General features: G+C 40.5%; 1 protein-coding gene across 1 annotated transcript in view; it reads right to left on the bottom strand.

The window, feature by feature from the left end:
* The window catches only part of LOC308154042 (low-density lipoprotein receptor-related protein 1B-like), a gene marked incomplete at both ends in the record, with an annotated part of 157,449 nt that overhangs the window by 38,972 nt on the left and 98,165 nt on the right, over positions 1-20,312 (bottom strand). Inside the window, 17 exons of the mRNA XM_080527222.1 lie at positions 3,717-3,916; positions 4,016-4,197; positions 6,874-6,996; positions 8,105-8,190; positions 8,656-8,839; positions 9,751-9,938; positions 10,227-10,367; positions 11,319-11,441; positions 12,114-12,242; positions 12,511-12,630; positions 15,096-15,218; positions 16,046-16,192; positions 16,303-16,416; positions 16,640-16,759; positions 16,970-17,098; positions 17,771-17,896; positions 19,288-19,480. Of these exons, the coding sequence (XP_080383348.1) occupies positions 3,717-3,916; positions 4,016-4,197; positions 6,874-6,996; positions 8,105-8,190; positions 8,656-8,839; positions 9,751-9,938; positions 10,227-10,367; positions 11,319-11,441; positions 12,114-12,242; positions 12,511-12,630; positions 15,096-15,218; positions 16,046-16,192; positions 16,303-16,416; positions 16,640-16,759; positions 16,970-17,098; positions 17,771-17,896; positions 19,288-19,480 (2,428 nt within the window). The remainder of the gene's footprint in view (positions 1-3,716; positions 3,917-4,015; positions 4,198-6,873; positions 6,997-8,104; positions 8,191-8,655; positions 8,840-9,750; positions 9,939-10,226; positions 10,368-11,318; positions 11,442-12,113; positions 12,243-12,510; positions 12,631-15,095; positions 15,219-16,045; positions 16,193-16,302; positions 16,417-16,639; positions 16,760-16,969; positions 17,099-17,770; positions 17,897-19,287; positions 19,481-20,312) is intronic.

Here is a 20,312-nt window from a genome sequence, read left to right as displayed (position 1 = left end):
GCCAGCAAATGTGAGCTTTGGCTGTAGATGAGGAACCCATCATATCAGAATGGTAAGATATATTATGGATATTGACCTGTTGACCTATTGACCTGTTCCTTGTTTAAGGGAGAAATCAGGTAGAAATTGAGACAGTAGAAATTGACCGGAAGGATGGGCGAGAGAGGAGGGATGACATGCAGGATTATGTCAAGGGTCAGAATCGAACCAGATTTTATGGTATGCGCATTTGTGTGCTACGCCACTAAGCGCCCCGGGAGGGATGTATGCAGGGATGTATTTAGCACTATCATGATAATGACACTATATGAAATCATCTTGTTTGTTGTTTAAAAAGTATTATAAAAGTATTCAAGCATAAAAAGGCAACAAAACACCTGTTGATAACAACAAAAGTGACTATTTTACTCTCACAGGGGTGAGAACTGGATTTCAGGCCAGGACCTCCTTTCTCTGCTGCCAGTAATATTGTTTATGGCCCCAGGCCAGCATCACCAACAGCTGGAACAGCCATACAGCCATATCTCTCTCTCTCTCTCTCTCTCTCTCTCTCTCTCTCTCTCTCTCTCTCTCTCTCTCTCTCTCTCTCTCTCTCTCTCTCTCTCTCTCTCTCTCTCTCTCTCTCTCTCTCTCTCTCTCTCTCTCTCTCTCTCTCTCTCTCTCTCTCTCTCTCTCTCTCTCTCTCTCTCTCCCTCCATCCCCAAATTATTATGTTCTGGGGGATTATTTCTGCAGGAAATACAACCTGGAAATACGATCACGCCACCTCCTTATGCAACGCTCTGAACGCTCTGTATTTTAGCTGCCATTATAGCTAGACAATACGACCACACAGGTCGTATTCTTTGGTTTGCAGAAACGATCCCCCAGAATGTAATAATGCAATTGTGGCCCTGGGAATGGGCCTCATCCAGCAAGTCATTCACTATAAGCCTCCCACCTGGCTTGTAACGTACTTCCAATAAACCGGTAGAGCCGGTAGAGATGATAATAATAATAATAATAATAATAATAATAATAATAATAATAATACCTTTTATTTATATAGCACCTTTTACAACGTGCTTCACAAATAGATAAAACAGAAATCTTAATAAAAAAATAAAAAATAAAATAAAAGTGGAAAAAACATTAAACACATTAAAAATAATGTTTTCTCCACCAACGTCTACCTTGTACTGTCATACAATAGAGGGTCAGGGTCAGGCCTAAAGCAGAGCATAACATAACAACATCACATACAGTACTACAGAAACCGGGATGCTCTCCCACTTTGGGGTTTTTGTGACAGCAGCTTGTGAAACCGGGAACAAGTCGGCAGCCGATTTAATGTTCACACTTTTATTCAGAACATTTTTTATACATTTCTATGTTGTTGAAAATCAATGACACACTTGCTAGTCAACTAACACAGCTTATGTTGTGAGCCTGCTAACAATGGAAAGTAGTGTTATAGTTAACTAGGTTGCAGTGGGGATTACTATGGAGCTATTTTAGTGCCATCAGAAATTGAATTGTATTTGACAGATTGAATTGAATATGAGCACAAATTGAATTGTATTTCACAGATCTGAATTGTATTTGACAGATTGAATTGAATCTGAGCACAAACTGAATTGTATTTGACAGATTGAATGTTTTCATTATTTTAATTCAGTTTTCAAATTCAGTGTCTCTAAATACAATTAGGTTTTTCTCAAAATACAATTCAGTTCTCAAAATACGATTAAGTTTTTCTCAAAATACAATTCAGTTTTAGAGGCACTCATCCGGGGACTCTGGGCTAGGTAGAATAATAGAGCACCGATTCTAAGAGCAATTGCGCGTCATCTCCCTGTCATCAGAACGATCACGTGATCACGTGTTGGGTGCTAGAAGTGTAGAAGTTTGACTGGTAGTCAATGGAAATGCGTGAGACTTGAGAGCCCTGAGTTAAGATACTTTATTTTTCTGTTTGGTAGTCTGTCCAATGTGACACTTGCCCTCCTCCACCGGCCCTCGTTTAGGATCTAGCTTGCTGTTCATTATTTTCATGATAAATCGTAGCTAGCTAGCTATAACATCTTCATATACACCATACAGGCTAAATACTGATTAACAGTAATCACCCTAACCCTAACCCTACTTTGGCAAATGCCCATTGAACAGATTTATTTATTATCCTATCTTAAGAAAACTAATGTAACACTCTCATCTGGGGATTTACACGGCAAATCAAATGAAGAACTACAAATCCCTGATGACAGGGAGATGACATATGACTGCTCTGATGAATCAACCCCTATTTCATAAATTTTCTGTATATAACGACACTGGTAGGGCTTTCACACCGGCAAAGAACCGTGCCGGTTCGCGTTCGGAAACCTCTGAACGTTGGCGCTGTCTGGCGAACGATACACTGGTATGAACGCGGGCTCGTTCGCCAGACAGCGCCAACGTTCGGAGGTTTCCGAACGCGAACGGTTCTTTGCCGGTGTGAAAGCCCTATATATAATTGTTTGCCTAACTGGCCATCGGATTTGGGCTCCTAATATCTAAAAAGCACTACGGTTTTCTTATTTTATCGGATTAAAGTAGCAAAGACCAGAAATGTCCATTGACCGCCAGTCAAACTTCTACACTTCTATCACACAAAAAGGGGCGTGGACATGACGGGAGAGAAAAGTACCCGGATGCGTTGCTCTTATGAATTTGGATGGGAGGGATTAGAATCGGGGCTCTACTATTCTACCTAGCCCAGAGTCCCCGGATGAGTGCCTCTAAAACTGAATTGTATTTTGAGAAAAACTGAATTGTATTTTGAGAACTGAATTGTATTTTGAGTAAAACTGAATTGTATTTTGAGAACTGAATTGTATTTTGAGAAAAAACGAATTGTATTTAGAGAGACTGAATTTGAAAACTGAATTAAAATAATGAAAACTGAATTGAATACAATTCAATCTGTCAAATACAATTCAGTTTGTGCTCAGATTCAATTCAATCTGCCAAATACAATTCAGATCTGTCAAATACAATTCAATTTGTGCTCATATTCAATTCAATCTGTCAAATACAATTCAATTTCTGATGGCACTAAAATAGCTCCATAGATTACTCACCGAATCCATTGCGTTAAAATGTAGTTCCATGTTTCAAAAGAAAAGTCCAAACATTTTCATTGGTTGCCGATATGCGGACGAAAAGACTAGAACGTGTCACATATTATTGGTGTTCCCTTCAAATAATCATAAAAATAAAAGATTTGAGAGAATGGTTGCTGATGGTTTGCATCATCAGTTTACCTTATCATATGGATGGGAAAATCTTGTTTATTATAGCAGCAATAGGGCCAACTCGTGTTTTTCAAATATCCATTTTGCAGTCATTGTAGGTGTCGTTATGAGTTATTGATCACAGCAATTGCTTCTTTTTGAATAAAGATTAGTCCTTAACACTTTGTACTTCAACCCACAAATTCATCAGGGCACAAATAGAAGCAGCAATAACACTCCATAACAAGTGCAAAGTGCCCTATTACTCTTTGACCAAGCGAAAATGGGAGAGACAATACATTTTTAGCAATGATGGATCTAATCTGTTCCATTATCTTTAGCTCTTACTTCTCTGGTCTATGAGAACTCCAAACATTTCTTAAGCCTGACAGTGACAGCTAAGTAGTGTGGTACAAATCAATGCGGTGCAAACCAAGGGCAACATCCACATCCATCACTTACCTTTGTGTCTTTTGGAACCATCCATATTTGAGAAAACAATACGGTTTGAGTCTGCCCAGTAAATTCTCTTGGTTGTGTAGTCGATGGTCAAGGCTGCAGGGCTGGATGTTTCTGTATCACTGATCACAATCCTGCTACTTCCGTCCATGCCTATCCTGCCAATATGGGGATATTCTCCACTGTCGATCCAAAAGACAAATCTACAACATAACAATCGAATACGATTTCAGTTACACACACCTCACCACGTTAATATGGACTGTTTGAAAAGGAGCTATGTGTGTGAGCTAAGTACATGCCCAGTGTCAGCATCCAGAGCTAAGTCAGAGGGGTTCTGCAGGCCAGTGCGGACCAGGATGGTGGGATAGAGGCCATTTGCCTTGGACACCTCCAGGCTCTTCTTCTCTACATCACACCAGTACAGGTTCTTCCCTATCCAGTCCACCGCAAGAGCACTGGGGATAGACGCCTTGTGAACTACCTGAGGAATAGGGGAGAGGAAACATTCATATGAACACCAACTATCAAACTGGATGCTGGGACTAATTAATACCTGCCTTAATGAGCTGGATGCAATGATTTCATAATAAATGCATAGATCCATGTTTTATCTTAAATACTATAATACTATATCTAGTCATCTATTTCCATTACAATAAGGCTGGATTGTAACTATAGCAATCGAGATTGTGTTTCTTCAATGTGTTATGTGTGCTAATTCATGTGAAATAGTTGCTATTCAGCTTAATCTACAATGATCCTTGTAGATGGGATGAAGAGTTTATTTTAATCATCCCCTGTTTCACTGCAACATAAAAAGACAGAATCTTGGGCTTTACAGGTATTAAAACTCTCAGAGGTCCTCTCTTATCAAAGAGAGATGCAGACCTGAGCCAATCTATTGCAATCTCCCCAGCAAAATGGGTAGTTCTTGTAGTTGCAATTACATTTCGGTATATTTTCTCTCCTCTGGGAAAGGAGATACACAGCTTGGCCACAGTCCACCTGGGACCAGTGACCAAGAGTTATCATCCTGGCTAACTTAAGGTATTTTTGTCTGTAGCAGTGACCTACTGTATGAATACAAACTGCATGTGACCATATGAAGATTAACAACAGATCCTACATTTGCAGATACAAATATATATATATATATATATATTTTTATTTTATTATGAGTTCATTCAGAAGTAGAATTATAATCACAACTTTTTAACAAGGTAGGATTTACAATGACATAATACTGTATGGTCTACTACAGTCAACTCTAACATACCCTTGAGTAGAGCAATGACATTGGTCTAATACTCACAGAAATTGTCTATATTTAAAAGAGTTTTGGTCCATGAAGCAGAGCACTATGTGTGAATCAGAAGGATCCAGAGGGACAATTAAGCTTGGTGAGTCATTATCCCTGTATTAAAGATAACAAGCTATATTAGGAGGTGCTCTTCATGTGCTTGTTTGGCAGTTGACATTCACCTAAACCTTTGCCTTAAAAAAACAGATGGCCATTAATAACAGGAGTTAGGAGGCTATATTAAAGGAAGCATACTGTATTTGTGCTGTACAAAAATGCAGAAAGAAAATCACCAGAAGAAAAATGCCAGTTGAGAGAGGACGCTGGCGTTGTTTGTTCACCGCTTCTCTGCCCGAAATCTAGGTGTAATTGCCGTACACAGAGTAGATTGTCCTACAAAGAGACTTAGATTTAGATTAGTAATCTAAAAATTAATTAGACCCCTATACTTTATTTTATTTATCTTTTGTTTCTTTTTATTATTACTACTCGATCTTTTCAGTTTGTAAAGCGTCTTTGAGTGTCTAGAAAAGCGCTATATAAGTCCAATGTATTAGTATTATATTATTACAAAAAAATACAGAAATGAATACACATATGAGTCATACAGTATATTCATATTATGAGACCATACAGTACTATGCTGTTGAAGTGGAAGTGTCATGGAAGTGTAATTGTTGGCTGGGCTTCCACCTGAAGAATGATGGCAAAACCTATATTGATGAATGTGCTATTCCTTGTGTAAGGAATAGAGTTGTTTGTTTATGGAATAGAGTTGTTTGTTTATGGAATAGAGTTGTTTGTTTATGGAATAGAGTTGTTTATCTAGGGAATAGAGTTGTTTTTCTAGGGAATAGAGTTGTTTATCTAGGGAATAGAGTTGTTTATCTGGGGAATAGAGTTGCTTATCTAGGGAATATTTATTTAGGGAATAGTGTTGTTTGTTTAGGGGAAAACGTTGTTTGTTTATGGAATAGAGTTGTTTATCTAATGAATATAGTTGTTTATCTAGGGAATATAGTTGTTTATCTAGGGAATATAGTTGTTTACCTAGGGAATATAGTTGTTTGAATATAGTTGTTTATCTAGGGAATAGAGTTGTTTATCTAGGGAATATAATTGTTTATCTAGGGAATAGAGTTGTTTGTTTAGGGAATTCTCCATTATTTTATATTAAGCTTTTATCACACCCATGACAACATAATGAAATGCATGACAATGCCATAATGCGCTGAAGTGCCATTATCCTCCGTACTGGAGAAATGCCACTTTTTATGTGCTTCTGTTCAATCTTCAGCTGGAAAGATTGGCATTTGTCACATTCAAACGGCTACACGGCACTGTGTTTTTAATTACAAATGTATAATATCCCTCTAAAGCTTCTCATTTTATGCAGCATAAACCCTGCCCAGTATTCATGAGAGAGAGAGAGAGAGAGAGAGAGAGAGAGAGAGAGAGAGAGAGAGAGAGTCATTTACACCCTACCTAATTATTGTTCTATTGCCCCTTTTGCCATTGTCTTTTTAAATTATTTTTATGTCCTATGCACCAACCTCACCAAGTCAATTTCCTGTATGTGCAAATATACTTCAATAAAAATAATTCTGATTCTGATTCTGAGAGAGAGGGAGAGCGAGATAGAGAGAGAGAGAGGCCTTCACACCGAGAGAGGCACACAATGAGAGAGGGAGAGAGGGGGAGTGAGAAGGAGAAAGAAAATAAAGAAAGATAGAGAATGGGGAGAGAGGGGCCATTGATTTAGATGTTTCTGTGAGCCATACATAAACACACATCTACAACACTATCACACACATGCTCACATCCCAAACACTCATAAGCTGCTGCTGCTGCTGTCACCTTCAGGTCACTCCCGTTGAGCCGCATCCTATTTATCCTCCGCTGGCTGGGTGTGCTTGAGTCTATCCAATAGATCAACTCCTTCCTGTAGTCGAAGTCTATCGCTATAATGTTACTGAAGCCCTGTGGGGAAAGCACTATTAGCTAAATTTTGCATTGTAATAACACTGTAAAATACAGTAGAAGGCACAGTAGAAAATAGATCATCATTGGATATGTATCAGGTTATCTGCAAGAGAAGAGCATTCTTGTGGGCATAAAAGACGCCTTCTAATAAGTTAGGTTAATATAATGATAACAATACATGCCATTTAGCTGACACGTTTATCCAAAGCGACATTTTTCAGCAGCTGGGACCAGCAGGAAGGTTATTAGGTTTTTCAAAAAAAGCTAGCAAAGAGTATGATGTAGCCTACTATAACTCGATATGGCTCAAATAATGTTACATATTAATATAAAGCTTTGGCTTTTGGGGTTTAAAACGGTTAAGAGGGCTCTCTAATATGAGCATGAGAAGCTCTTTGCCTGATAAGGCTTCTTCATTATTCAATGTCTGAGAGGAGCAACGCTCAGTGTGAACGCTTCTGATCAGCCATGCTTTCTGCCAGCGCCCCCTCTCTCTTGCCCTGCATGAGATCTCCAGACCGAGGACCCCCCGCTTTCCGCTGATTTAATTCCACAGACCAGGCTATTTAATTCACAGACAAGAGTCTCAAAATGGACTACTATGCAATCAGCCCAGCATACATGCATTTTTTAAAGGCCCCTTAAATGTTAGCCATGTCAATCTTGGGGGTGAAAGTGGAGACAATTTCACCAAGTGACTCTGATGATAGCTGACATTGCCTTTATGCAATAAGATAAAGTAAGATAAAGCATCAGCAGTACTTTGCCAATGACACATACAAAGACAACAAATGAACAATATCTTAGCATGTACATCAGAGAAAATACGATAATGGGCGTAAATGACCATGTCAATGGTAATTCAATAAATGAATAAATAATTATAATACTAATAATATAACAGCAGCTCTGTGACCTCAATGCAGAGATACAGTGGCCTATATAAGTAGTAGAAACAGGCAGCATGTTGCCTTCTTTTTGCTCCTTTTGATTTGAAATCAAACAATTACTACAAGGTCAACATAGATTAGCCTCACTATTTAGAAATAACTGCCTGAGGTCTTAAAGAAGAAAACATGATTCACTGTCCCATGTTTTGCATTACCTGTTTTAGTAGAGTATAGTTGGACCCATCGGTGGTAATTTTCCTTATCTCATGATGTTCTGCAAGAAGGAGGAAAGGCTCTTCAGCTGAAAGATACAAGTGAAAGAACGGTAATGAGATAGAGAATTAATTGCTTAATATATACCTTTAAACATTACTACATTGCCCCCCTTTCTTTATTGTGAAGTCTCAAAGTAAATCTCAGAGTTTGTTCATTACTCATTACTTTTAATGACTCAACTGACAGCATATTGTTATCATAAATGTCTGACTCTGGTACATCTAAAGGCTCTGGAGATAAGTCAGTAATGGGCAAAGACTGACATCCTCTGCATCTTCTCAGCCCTATCACCTGCCCGTGTCGAGGGCCCTATCCCGGGCTTACTCTAGGCACATCCTAACCTCCTACCCAATCAGGAGTCTCTATCTGATGGCGAGATCATTCCCCTGCGACTCCACTGACACACAATCAGTGGGAGCTGGGCAGACGGGTAGGAAAGTAGCAAAGAGAGAATATCTATGGTGTAGTGAAGGGGGAGAGAGGGATATACCTGAGAGAGACTTGCAGCTGTTTGGGTTCTGTGCCGCGGCCTCATAGCCATCTGCACACAGACACTTGTAAGAGCCATATGTGTTGACACAGAGCTGGCTACAGGGGAAGTCGGATGAACATTCGTCAATGTCAACACAGGTTTTGCCATCATTCTTCAAGCGGAAACCCGGCCAGCAATTGCACTGGACATGAGGGAGAGAAAACGGAGAGTCTTTATTTTCTGACTGTAGTAGAGAAAGACCAAATCCATGTAGCACTGAGGCAGTGAATCGATCAATACTAAATAACTGGGTGTAGGCATTGGGTGTGACCCACTATTGACTGTGCAGCCAGAGAAGTGTCACTGTGACAGGGAATCTAATCGTTGCAGCTTGGTGATGTTTGCCAAATCCACTAGGTTCCACAAATCTAAAATATATTGTTTACACTTTAGGTTGTTCCAATCGTGTTCTTACTCTTGTTTGGTCATTAGACCTGTTACATGCTGTGGTACTCCATGGAGTGGCAAGGCAAGGCAAGGCAAGTTTATTTGTACAGCACATTTCATGGTGATTTTACATACAGCATTAAAACTAAATACATCAAGAGGAGAATAGTAAAAAAAACAGCAGCAGAAAAGGCTGCTCCAAATCACCACAAATAACTGAGAGCAGAGGCAAAATCAACCAAATGTTGTCCTAGTGGCCTAAGGCAAAACATACAGGCAGCTACTTCTGGTCATGTATTGGTCATGATTTATTTCCCGAAACTAAATATGAACAAACAAATCTTGTGAGCCAGGAGCAAAATGTATGAAATGAGTCACTGACTGTTCATATCCGTCCTGAGAAATATCAAGTCAGCAGTTTAGTGAGCTGATTTAGACTAGTTCTGTTTGTCGCACAGTGTCGCAACATTCAGTATTTTATGATGTTTTGAATGCAATGACCGTGTCAATTTGCTAGAGAATGCCATCATTACAATAATAGAAATCTGAAATGACAAAAAAACTGCTTTCCCTCAGTTGGTGGTGGTGGTGTGTTATGAGGGCCGTATGTTATCAGTAGTCGTAGCATCCGTTGTGAACAGTACGTGAGAGAGCAGGGCGTCCTACCTTGTACCCTACGGGCTGGTCTTGGCAGTCCTGTGTGCAGCTGCTGATTCGCCGATTTAAGCACTCGTTCACGTGGCAGTTCCGCTCATCTGAGCCATCTCCACAGTCATCTCTCCTGTCACACAGGCTGGCCAGGGTGATGCAGCGCCCGTTGGCACACATGAAGAAGGAGCCGTTGCACATGCTTTCTACTGACACAAATGGACAGCGTTAAGAATGCCAGGAAAAAGCCACGCCTGAGTTTAGGACACATACAGTACACAGTGAAGCAAAAAAAAAAAGCATATTTGCCTTGCATGTTTAGAGTAAACAGCGATCTATTTAAACTAGTATACAACAAGAACAATAATATAGCCTCCATATTTTCAGTGGAAGAATGAGTGAAGAGCAGCATCACAGGTGTTTCTGTTAAAGCCATATGGAACACCAGTCTGTGGTCTATCCATCAACCTTCGTCTATCACATGAAAGGCTTGCCTGCAGCTGAGCACTTTGGGTTGTGTGGCAGCTCGTCTGAGCGGTCCGGACAGTCAGGGTAGCCATCACATTCCCACTGGGTACTCAGCAAACAGCGCCCATCTGCGCAGCGGAACTGCTCCAGACCACAGGAGTGGTACTCTGCATGGCAGACACGTCAAGTGCACGCACGCACGCACGCACGCACGCACGCGCGCGCACACACACACACACACACACACACACACACACACACACACACACACACACACACACACACACACACACACACACACACACACACACACACACACACACACAATATGCAGCAGTAGAGAGTATGTCAATACAATAATAATTAAACATCCCTTTAATACATGCCTTAAATATGATGCCAAGCATACAGGAATGAAACACAGTATTCTGACATGGAGATTGGAGGCTCCATCCCAACTGTGCATAAACAGTAGCATAATCCTGGTTGAGTTATTTTTATAGGTCTGAGAAGGGGCAGCAGCAAGCCTAGGGGTTAGAGAGGCCTGCCAGCAATCGGTAGGTTGGATCGCTGGTTCGATCCCCATCCCAGCAGGAGCAGGATGTGAGCTGGTGACTGGAGAGTTGCTGGCATCATATCTAACGTTCCTACCACTGCCTTAATCCCTAACTGCTCCACTGGCGTCGAGGATGGCTGACCCTTGCCCAGAGCCCAGAGCACTGTTCACTGTTCACCCTGGGGCGAGACGTGTGCACGAACTACATTTACATCACGTTTTTTTTTTTACATTTTTGTCCAAAGCGACATACAACAACAATAATAATAATAAACTTTAATAAATCAAATAGTACACAATCAGGATAAAAACAACAGTAACATAATTGACCTGATAAAACAAAGTGTATAATAATAATAAAGAAACAACAGACGGGAGGATGGGAAGGCTTCAGGAGGGACAGTCAAGGAAATACATGTCCTTGTCTCAGTTCTACATTTCCTTGTCTTATGCTCTGTTCAATGACAATAAAGTTGAATCTTAATTGCTTGATCTTAATCTGAAACGTTAGTGAGTGAGTGAATGGGAGGGGAACCATGAATGGAAAAGAGAGGCTGCCTACCGCACTCAACAGACTCATCAGAGCCATCCCCACAGTCGTCATCGTGGTCGCACACGAAACGGCGTGGGATGCACATGTTGTTGTGACACCGGAACATACCCTCCACACATGTGTTGTTGGGCTCTGTATTGGTTAACATGTCACATGTAACAAGTCATTTCTTTTGTTTTTACACATGACTGAAAATGTGCAGCTGGTGAAACCGGGAACAAGTCAGCAACCGAACAAATGTTCAGACTTTTATTCCGAAAAATGTAAATAAATTGTCTCATCACTACTATCTACCGGTAGTTATTGTAGGGGATTACTCACTGAATCCATTGCAGTGCAATTTGTGCATTGCTTTGGAACGTTGACATTTAAAAAAAAAAAAATCTGAGTATAGATGGAGTGAGAATGATAACAGCCCTGGAGGCCTTGAAAGGTATCACTTTCAACAGCTTTACGACAGTTACAGTATATCATTAGCATATTCAATTAATTTGCAATATTCAATACTAAGAATAGAATAATATATACGGCATGACCATTTAGCTGAGACCTTTATCTAAAGCGACTTACATAACAGTGAGTGAATGCATTTTTTCAGTTTATACGGTCCCAGCAGGAATCGAACAACCTAAGCTGTGTTAGCTCCATGCTCTACCAACTGAGCCACAAGAGGACCCCATGTCCCTGGTCATTTTCTCGATTCTGCACATCACTAAGTACGGTAAATAACTTCCCGTGGAATGTGGAGATTCCTTAAAATCCAATTCAAATCAAATCAAAGAGGAGGCCTATAGAGGGTCTTACCGCAGCCGGCGGCCGACAGCTCGTCACTCCCATCTGGACAGTCCCTCTCGCCGTCACAGAGCCACTGCCTGGGCACGCAGGCGTAGGACCCTGGGCAGCTGAACAGTCCCTGTCCACAGGTTACTGAACCTGCGCATGGGACATACAAGTGCAGTAGTAGACCCATAGTCACCTTATCACTCCCTTCAAGAATCCAAACAAACACTAGCAAATAACACCCATCCATCACTGTCACTTCCGAGCAAAATGCTAGCATTGTAAATTTTCGGCAACTGAAGGGTGCATCCATTAAATTCAAAAGTTCAATTATTCCTTTGATCTCCCTTTGATGTTGATTTATGACTTCTCCCGGAGGATACACAAGTCCTCAACGGCATACGCATTCGAAAGCATTTACCACAAGTCTCTTCACTCTCGTCCAAGCCGTCGCCACAATCATCCTCCCCATCACAGAGCCACTGCTGGGCTATGCACTTGTTCTTGGAGCAGGCAAACTGGTTCCTCAGGCATGACGAGTCTGGAGGGGATGGGAATCCAAATCACGTTGATAAATAACACAGATTTACACAGAGAGCTGCAATAAATTAACACATTTGCAGTGGCCTGCATGAGTAATGGGACAGTGAAGCATGTTTCCTTCCTTTGGCTCTATACTCTATACGATTTTAAATCAATGAATTACAATGAGGTTAAAGTTAGAGATTCTCAGCTTGGAACCGTTTACTGTGCAAGAAGAAAAGGTCAATGGAAAGAAATGGTTTCTTCAATCAGATTACATATATTTTTGCTGAAGGTATAAAACTTTTCACAATTCCTATGGTACAGGAGGTGAAATTATATCAGTATATCACTGTCATCTTTAGAATTAGACACAATGAGATTGCACACAATATTCCCTATTGTAAGCAACTTGCAATGTAATGATTAAATGTTACGGTGGTCATGGGTTAAAAACTAGGGCAAAGGGAGGAAAAACAGTCCAACAAGCAGGCCAGCTGCAAGCATCGTCTATTGGTTTATTTGTTTGCATTCCCATCTATTTTTGATGACAACCCTCGGCCCGAGCTTCTTGGGCCATTAACAATGGCTGCGTGGCCAAGGTCAGGGCGAGACACAGACATGAGCAGTGTGCCTAATACCTACTTTGAATCCTCCATCGGTATGCATTCCAAACAACAAGGGCTGCATACAAGCTGAAATACACATTACTATTCTGCTTGGTTCAGCAGAGCCTACTCCTCAAGAACCGAGCATCTCAGTGAGAGTAAAAACCTTTTCTCCACTGATTCTTCTGCTGTTTTGAAGGGGGGGGGGTTTCGTTGGAGGGATCAAACCAAGAAGAGGAACGATTGGGCACAGCGGGAGAGACAAATCCTATTGCTGCATCATTTTATTTTGATGATCCTTCCTGCCAAAAGACTGACTCGCTCTCTTCAAACGTATTGACCACCAGAAAAGGAGGAGAGAGGGCCAAGGGAGAATTCAACCACACGACCACACAAAACGTACGGACATAGCAAGTGCAACTACACTCACCGAGCACTTTATTATGAACACCTGTACACCTTCTCATTCATTCAGGTGGCGTAACGGTGTGGGGAATGTTTTCTTGGCACACTTTGGGCCTGTTAATACCAATATCAATCATCGCTTGAATGCCACAGCCTATTTGAGTATTGTTGCTGACCATGTGCATCCCTTCATGGCCTCAATGTACCCATCTTCTAATGGCTACCCAGTATTAGTATAGTGTTCCTAATAAAGTGTTCAGTGAGTGTACATCACAACTGTTGAACGCTATGGAGGAGTGTGAATATATCTGTCTAAAGGTTTAATGTCTATGCATTCTAACTTGTATCATTATGATTACTGTTCTATTATCTACAAATGGACATGATTAGATTGACATGTGTCAGAATTGCTGCCAGCGAGCTAGAAGATAAGGTGCGTCATTGTTGCTAGGGTAACACAGTGTTGCTGTTGGAACACTGTGTTGGGTCCCGAGCACACAAGGACTCCACAGATGGGAGTAGGTTTGCCACCACTATAAATCACACTAATCAGTCTGGTTGGGCATCTGGCTATTTTAAACTTGACGGTCTAAAGCAATAACATGTCATATGTGCTCATAAAAAAAATGTTTAATATATGTTATAAAAAGATTGATGGCTTTGTTGTGTTCCAGCACTATATTGCACAGTACTACACAACTTGCCCCCACTGTTGGTGTAAAACATTGGGAAATACTTGTGTTCATTGCTATGCCTGTCAGTCATCCACCATCAGCTTCTAACAGGCTGACAGGGGACGAAAAAACCCTGTAGTTTGATTGGACCTAATAACACGGTAACAGTGATAGTTTGTCAAAATTGCAAGGACGTTTTTGATTGGACCCTGTTATGGTGTAAAGGTGATTGATTAAAATTGCAAGCCCTCGCAAAATACGAGCAGAATGGATGATTTTGCACTGAATTATGCAATCAATGAATCATGGAATCCTGGAGGAACTGATTAGTGGACAGCGTGATGGTTGGTCTTGAATGTTTTTATTATGTTTTCAATACTCATTTACTTATTTGCTGTTATTCCTTGTATGTTTTTAATTTTAATCTGTTACTTGTTTCTTTCTTTTGCACTGTATTGTACAACACCTGTCTGATGTGTTTTAGTTTTTAATCTGTTATTTTGCGCTGTATTGTACAGACTTTGAGCTGCATTCTTATGTATGAAAGGAGCTATATAAATAAAGTGTATTATTATTATTATTATTTTGTACGTTTGTGATATAAAAAATGACTAGGTTGAGTGATACAGTAATAGAGGTAGCTGCAAAAAAAGAAGAGAAAATAATTGCTCCCCATCTCCCCTACACTTTCTTTCATCAACATGTTCAGGGCAATTAACATTCTGTGACTGTAATTTTTATTTTATTTATTTATTTATTTATTTACTGTATGGCTAATAAAACCACTGATATCATACCACATTGGAATTCATCTGTTCCATCTTCACAGTCTTTCTGGCCATCACAGAGCCATACACTGGATATGCAGTTTCCACTGGGGCAAGCAAAATAGCCGTCCTTACATCTGTGTCTGATGGAATCTGAGAGGAACCAAAAGACAGCAACAGTGGCTGTCAGCATTATCTACACCATGCTTCATGTCAAATCAACAAATCATGACTCACCATCTCAGATTGTTCTGAAATGGTTTCTGTAGTAAAAAAAAAACAAGTGTTCCTGCATCACTATTTTGTAGAAATATATATTGGCCATTTTCGTTTTGTGGGATTCAAATAATATTCAGTAGAATTCAAACGCCAAATCCCATTTGGACCAATGTTCTACCTGATAATGATTAAGACATGAGGAAGCCACTTTGTCGTACCACTATGGACTATCAGTTCTCTATGGCCGACAAGTATGAAGTAACAGCTTGGAGTTCTGTTTCCTCATACTATGTAATGTATTTCTGGTTAATCTGGTAATCTGGAGGTTACTCTGTTCAAAGGTATGAGTCATTGAACTTGTATGTCTAATGTCCCATTATACAGTGCGATAGTACCAAATAGTACCAGTACCAGTATGTCCACTAGATAGCGCTGTCCATGCTATTAGGTGAAGAAAGTATGAAATTGTTATATTTTCATTGTTAATTCACAACTTTACCTTCAAATAATAATGATGTGTGTCTTTATTGAATTCCTCATGTCTTAATCATTATGTCATCTGTTTCTAACTACATACACATTTCAAACTCCGTTTTCAATCTCAGACGGTGGGTGTCGAAAATCCTCTACTCCTAATTGAATCTGTCTACTCATCTCATCGAATTGAAATTCACCTGAACTGTATTCTCAAACCTGTGCTATTCTCAATAGATCCCTCTGTGAGGAAGAAAAACAATCATGGTAAATGTAAATAGAATCACCCTGGCAATTGACTTCATCTGCATAATCCCCACAGTCATTGGCCCCATCACATATCCAAGAGGGATGAACACAGAGGGATGTAGTGTTGCAGCTGATAAACACTGTCTCTTTCACTCCGAGTTTGTAGTAATCCAAGCAACCTGTATCTAAGGAAACAGAAGTAGCCAGACATCAACAATGTCACACACATGAGCAGGCCAGACACCAGCTACAGGATGTGTGCAATGTAACACCTTGACAGAGAGGCTCATCTTACTGCAGTTCTTTTCATCTGAAGCGTCTGCACAGTCAATGATCTGATTGCAGTGGGATGAGATTGGAATACAAGCCCCGTCTTGACAACCCCATTCAGACGGTGCACATGTCGAATCTGATGTGGTAACACAGGTCAACCAAGATAAAAACGTGCCCTGTTATTCTTCAAAGCGACAAAGAGAACAATACTTGCAATACACAAAAACATGTTTGCAGTTCTGCAGTCCTGTCTGAGTTAGAGAGAGATACTGTAGGAGGCTACCCCTAATGGTAGGGGATGATGGACTTAAAAATGCTCTGTGGGCCTACAGTAAATTCATCTGATTTTTGATACTTACTGTTACAGTAAACCTCATCTGAATTATCACCACAGTCATCGACTCCATCACAAACCTGTGTGTTGGCCACACAGCGCTGATTATAACAGCTCTTGAAGCCCTGTCTACAATTTCTGTTGTCTGTTAGAGAGGATGAGAAAAGGGTCAGCTTACAGGTTGTATTTAACAACTGATTAACAATATGACTTTGATTTCTATCCCTTTCCTTCTCTGATTTGAGGAAATGAGCTAGTCTAATGTTAGAAATGGGAAACTCTGGGGGGTCTGGGGGCGAAGGAGTTGTTGTTACTTTTATTTAATTGACTGATGTAGCACAAATTGGATTCTTACCACAATATTGCATTTTCTCATCGGATTTGTCTTTGCAGTGAGCTATTCCATCACATGTGAACTGATAGTCGATGCATTCTCTATTCCCACACTCAAACTCTGAGTAGATGTTGCAGGATGAGTTCTCCGCTGGAAAATGAAGGAAAACATTTCCTCATTCAACAGATCAGTCTCCATCAACAAGAGGCCAGTATTGGGGTATTACAGTATATTACTTTTATGAATAATGCCGTTCTGGGCAGATCAGGATCATAGTTTTGGGCATAACGTTTATTTTCCGTTTTTTTGTGTGATTTTCAATGGTTCGTAATGTGGGGCAACAGTCATTAGAAGTTATTTTGACGTCATATGTTGACGTCATTTAGTGTTTAAAAGTACTACATTACCCAAAATGATCTGCAGCCTATAAAACATTCTGTTTTGTCATAATGAAACGAAAATGAAAAGTTGTACGCAACATGTTAGTTAATTTTGTCACATCTTTTGTCTACAAGGGGATTGAGGAACCATAGAGCTTCACACCCCATTTGAGATAAAGAGTTACTTTAATGAAGGGGGATGGTAATGGAATCTTAGTACGAGGGGAGGATCATGCAACATTCTTTTTAACGTTGTGGACGGTGGTGCATTTTTTTTCATGCAAATATACTGACCCCACTCTCCTATCAAACAGAGTCAAGTGACTGTTTGAATCCGATTAGGCATCCATACAGCAATGCTGCTATTGTAGGAGTCATCAGGTCTGAAATGATTGACCAGTGAAGAGCACTTATAGGGAAAATGACCAAATACTGAACTTACATACACATCCGTTATCATCCAGCAGAAGACGCTGCCCTCTGCAGCTACAGTTCACAGTGCCATGTGGGGTCAGAAGGCAAAGGTCATGACATCCCCCATTCATCACTCTGCAGGGGGACAATTCACCTGGATACACACAACATCCCAATGAGCAGATGGCATTCCTTTATTTTACGCTTTCACTGTTATACTGCAGTAGCCTATTATATTGTATGAGGCAGTGTCATTGCATGAGCATTACCAAAAAAAAAGAAGTACAGTAGTAATTACAATACTAATGCCTACAGATGACCTGTTTTTGTGGGAAGCAATTAATCAGTTACTGCATATTTGGAGAAAAAAAAAGATTCAGATAGATGCAAAGCGAAGTCTGCATACATTTCAAGGGCACTTGTTTTGTAACGGTAAATATGGCAGGCCTTCTCTGTGGGCCCCTGTTTGAACTGTGCTTGGCACAGATGGTGGAATGGTGTGTGAAGCTGAAGATGAACCATGCCCCCTTAGTACTCACAGGCCTACCAAAAGAGAGGTGAACTGGGAGACTGGAGTTCCCTGCACACATGGGGCAGACTCACCCGACTGCACAGAGCCAAGCACGGGTCAGACACCGTGGGGCTGTCCGTGCCACTGAACATGGGCATTTTTTCTCTGATAACATAATTCTGGTGAGTAGTAATTAATCATAGAGGCCAGGCTAGATGGGACTCTATGTTCCAACCATATGGTCATATTCTGCTATATGGTTGGAACAGGCACACTATCATTGGACATTTGGTGACATTTGACGCCAAATGTTCTATAACTACACACGTCCTTTTGCATTTACTGTGCCACAAAGAAACACACACACACACACACACACACACACACACATATATATATATATATATATATATATATATATATATATATATATATATATACTATATATATGCCATTTAGCTGACATTTTTCAGTATGGTCCCAGAAGGAATTGATCCCACAACCTAAGCGTTGTTAGCGACCAACTGAGCCACAGAAGACAGCAGTGCACGGACAAATTCAACTTTTCAAGGTCAGAATAGTTTACAGGTAATATGAGCAGGGAGGTAAATGAGTGGTTTTGATACTTCGTAGCCAGTGACCACATCAGATCTGGCCAATAATCACAATAAAGTCACATCCTCTCTTTACCATTAAACAGCTGTGGACTACGAACCATGTCCAGTGCATTTGAAGTGTATAACATGATGTGGCTGTCGCAAAACTGTTACGTTACCAACCATGGTTTAAGGCGTTTGCTAAATGCCAAAAATGTAATGTAATGTAATTAAATGTAATTTAGTCTTAACACTTTGTAATTAAGTCTTAACACACACACACACATACACACGCACACACACACACACACACACACACACACACACACACACACACACACACACACACACACAGATGTGTGGATGGGAAACTGTTCGTACTGTATATTTCAAACAATCTGTTTCCAGTGGCCAGGAAATGTAAAGTTTATCACTTACAACTGTTGGTGTCGTTGGCAACCGCAACGATTCCCATTGGCTGGTGTGGAATATCTGCTCTGAGAACTTTTATGTCACCACCTGTGTACTTATCGGACCGTACCACAGCCCTGCGGACCCAATCTGACCAAAAGATGAAGTTCCCGTGAATAGCCAGGCCAAAAAACATTCCCGGGCCTGATTTCACAATAACCTACAAATGGAAAAAAAACAAAAAACAAAAAAACAAAGCTGTTAAATTGGTGTTGTACAGCATACCGAGTGATTTGTCATTCATGTTTTTTTTAATAAAGCTAAATAATTGTATATTCCTCATATGATTGATGCATATTCCTCATACAGTATGCTTGTTGTTTAAGCACACATTAACATTCACTTAGGGTAGTACATTCAATATGACAGAACACCTCAACAATAAACAACACTGACGCTGTGTGACCAGAGAGGGGAGGGAGAGGGGCGACGCGAGGGACAGTCTTTTATTATCCTCGAGATAATAAACGACTAGCTCAGATCAGGGAGTGTTAATGGGAGTGTCGAGACAACAAACGCAGGGATGCATCACACGTTCCTACAGGGAGTCCTTAAGGGCTGAGATCCGCAAGCCCTGGGCTTTATCAGGACATTAGCGGGACACGATGATTCGTGTGTGGATCTGATCACATTAATCCTGGCGTTACACCGGCTCTCTGGAAACCAGGGCGGTAACGAGACTAGGAATAGAAGGGATACACTAAGGGGAAAGCACATCTTACATATCATAATATGTACATCATTTAGAATAATTTTGCCATTTAGCAGATGCTTTTAATCCAAAACGACTTACAATTATGAATTACAGGGACATTCCCCCTGGAGTAACTGAGGGTTAAGTGCCTTACTCAAGGGCACACTAGTAGTGGTGTGGATTCTGTACACTGTACACCCAATGCACTACATATGCTGTACATCATATCATAACTGTACATATCATACTGTACATATCACATCATAACTGTACACATCATATAGATATTCATCTCATG

The sequence above is a fragment of the Nansenia antarctica genome (genome assembly GCF_963989245.1).
Source record: "Nansenia antarctica genome assembly, chromosome: 3".
Taxonomy (NCBI): Eukaryota; Metazoa; Chordata; class Actinopteri; order Argentiniformes; family Microstomatidae; genus Nansenia; species Nansenia antarctica.
Note: the sequence above shows the minus strand (reverse complement) of the source record. Positions and strands in the feature narration are given on the sequence as shown.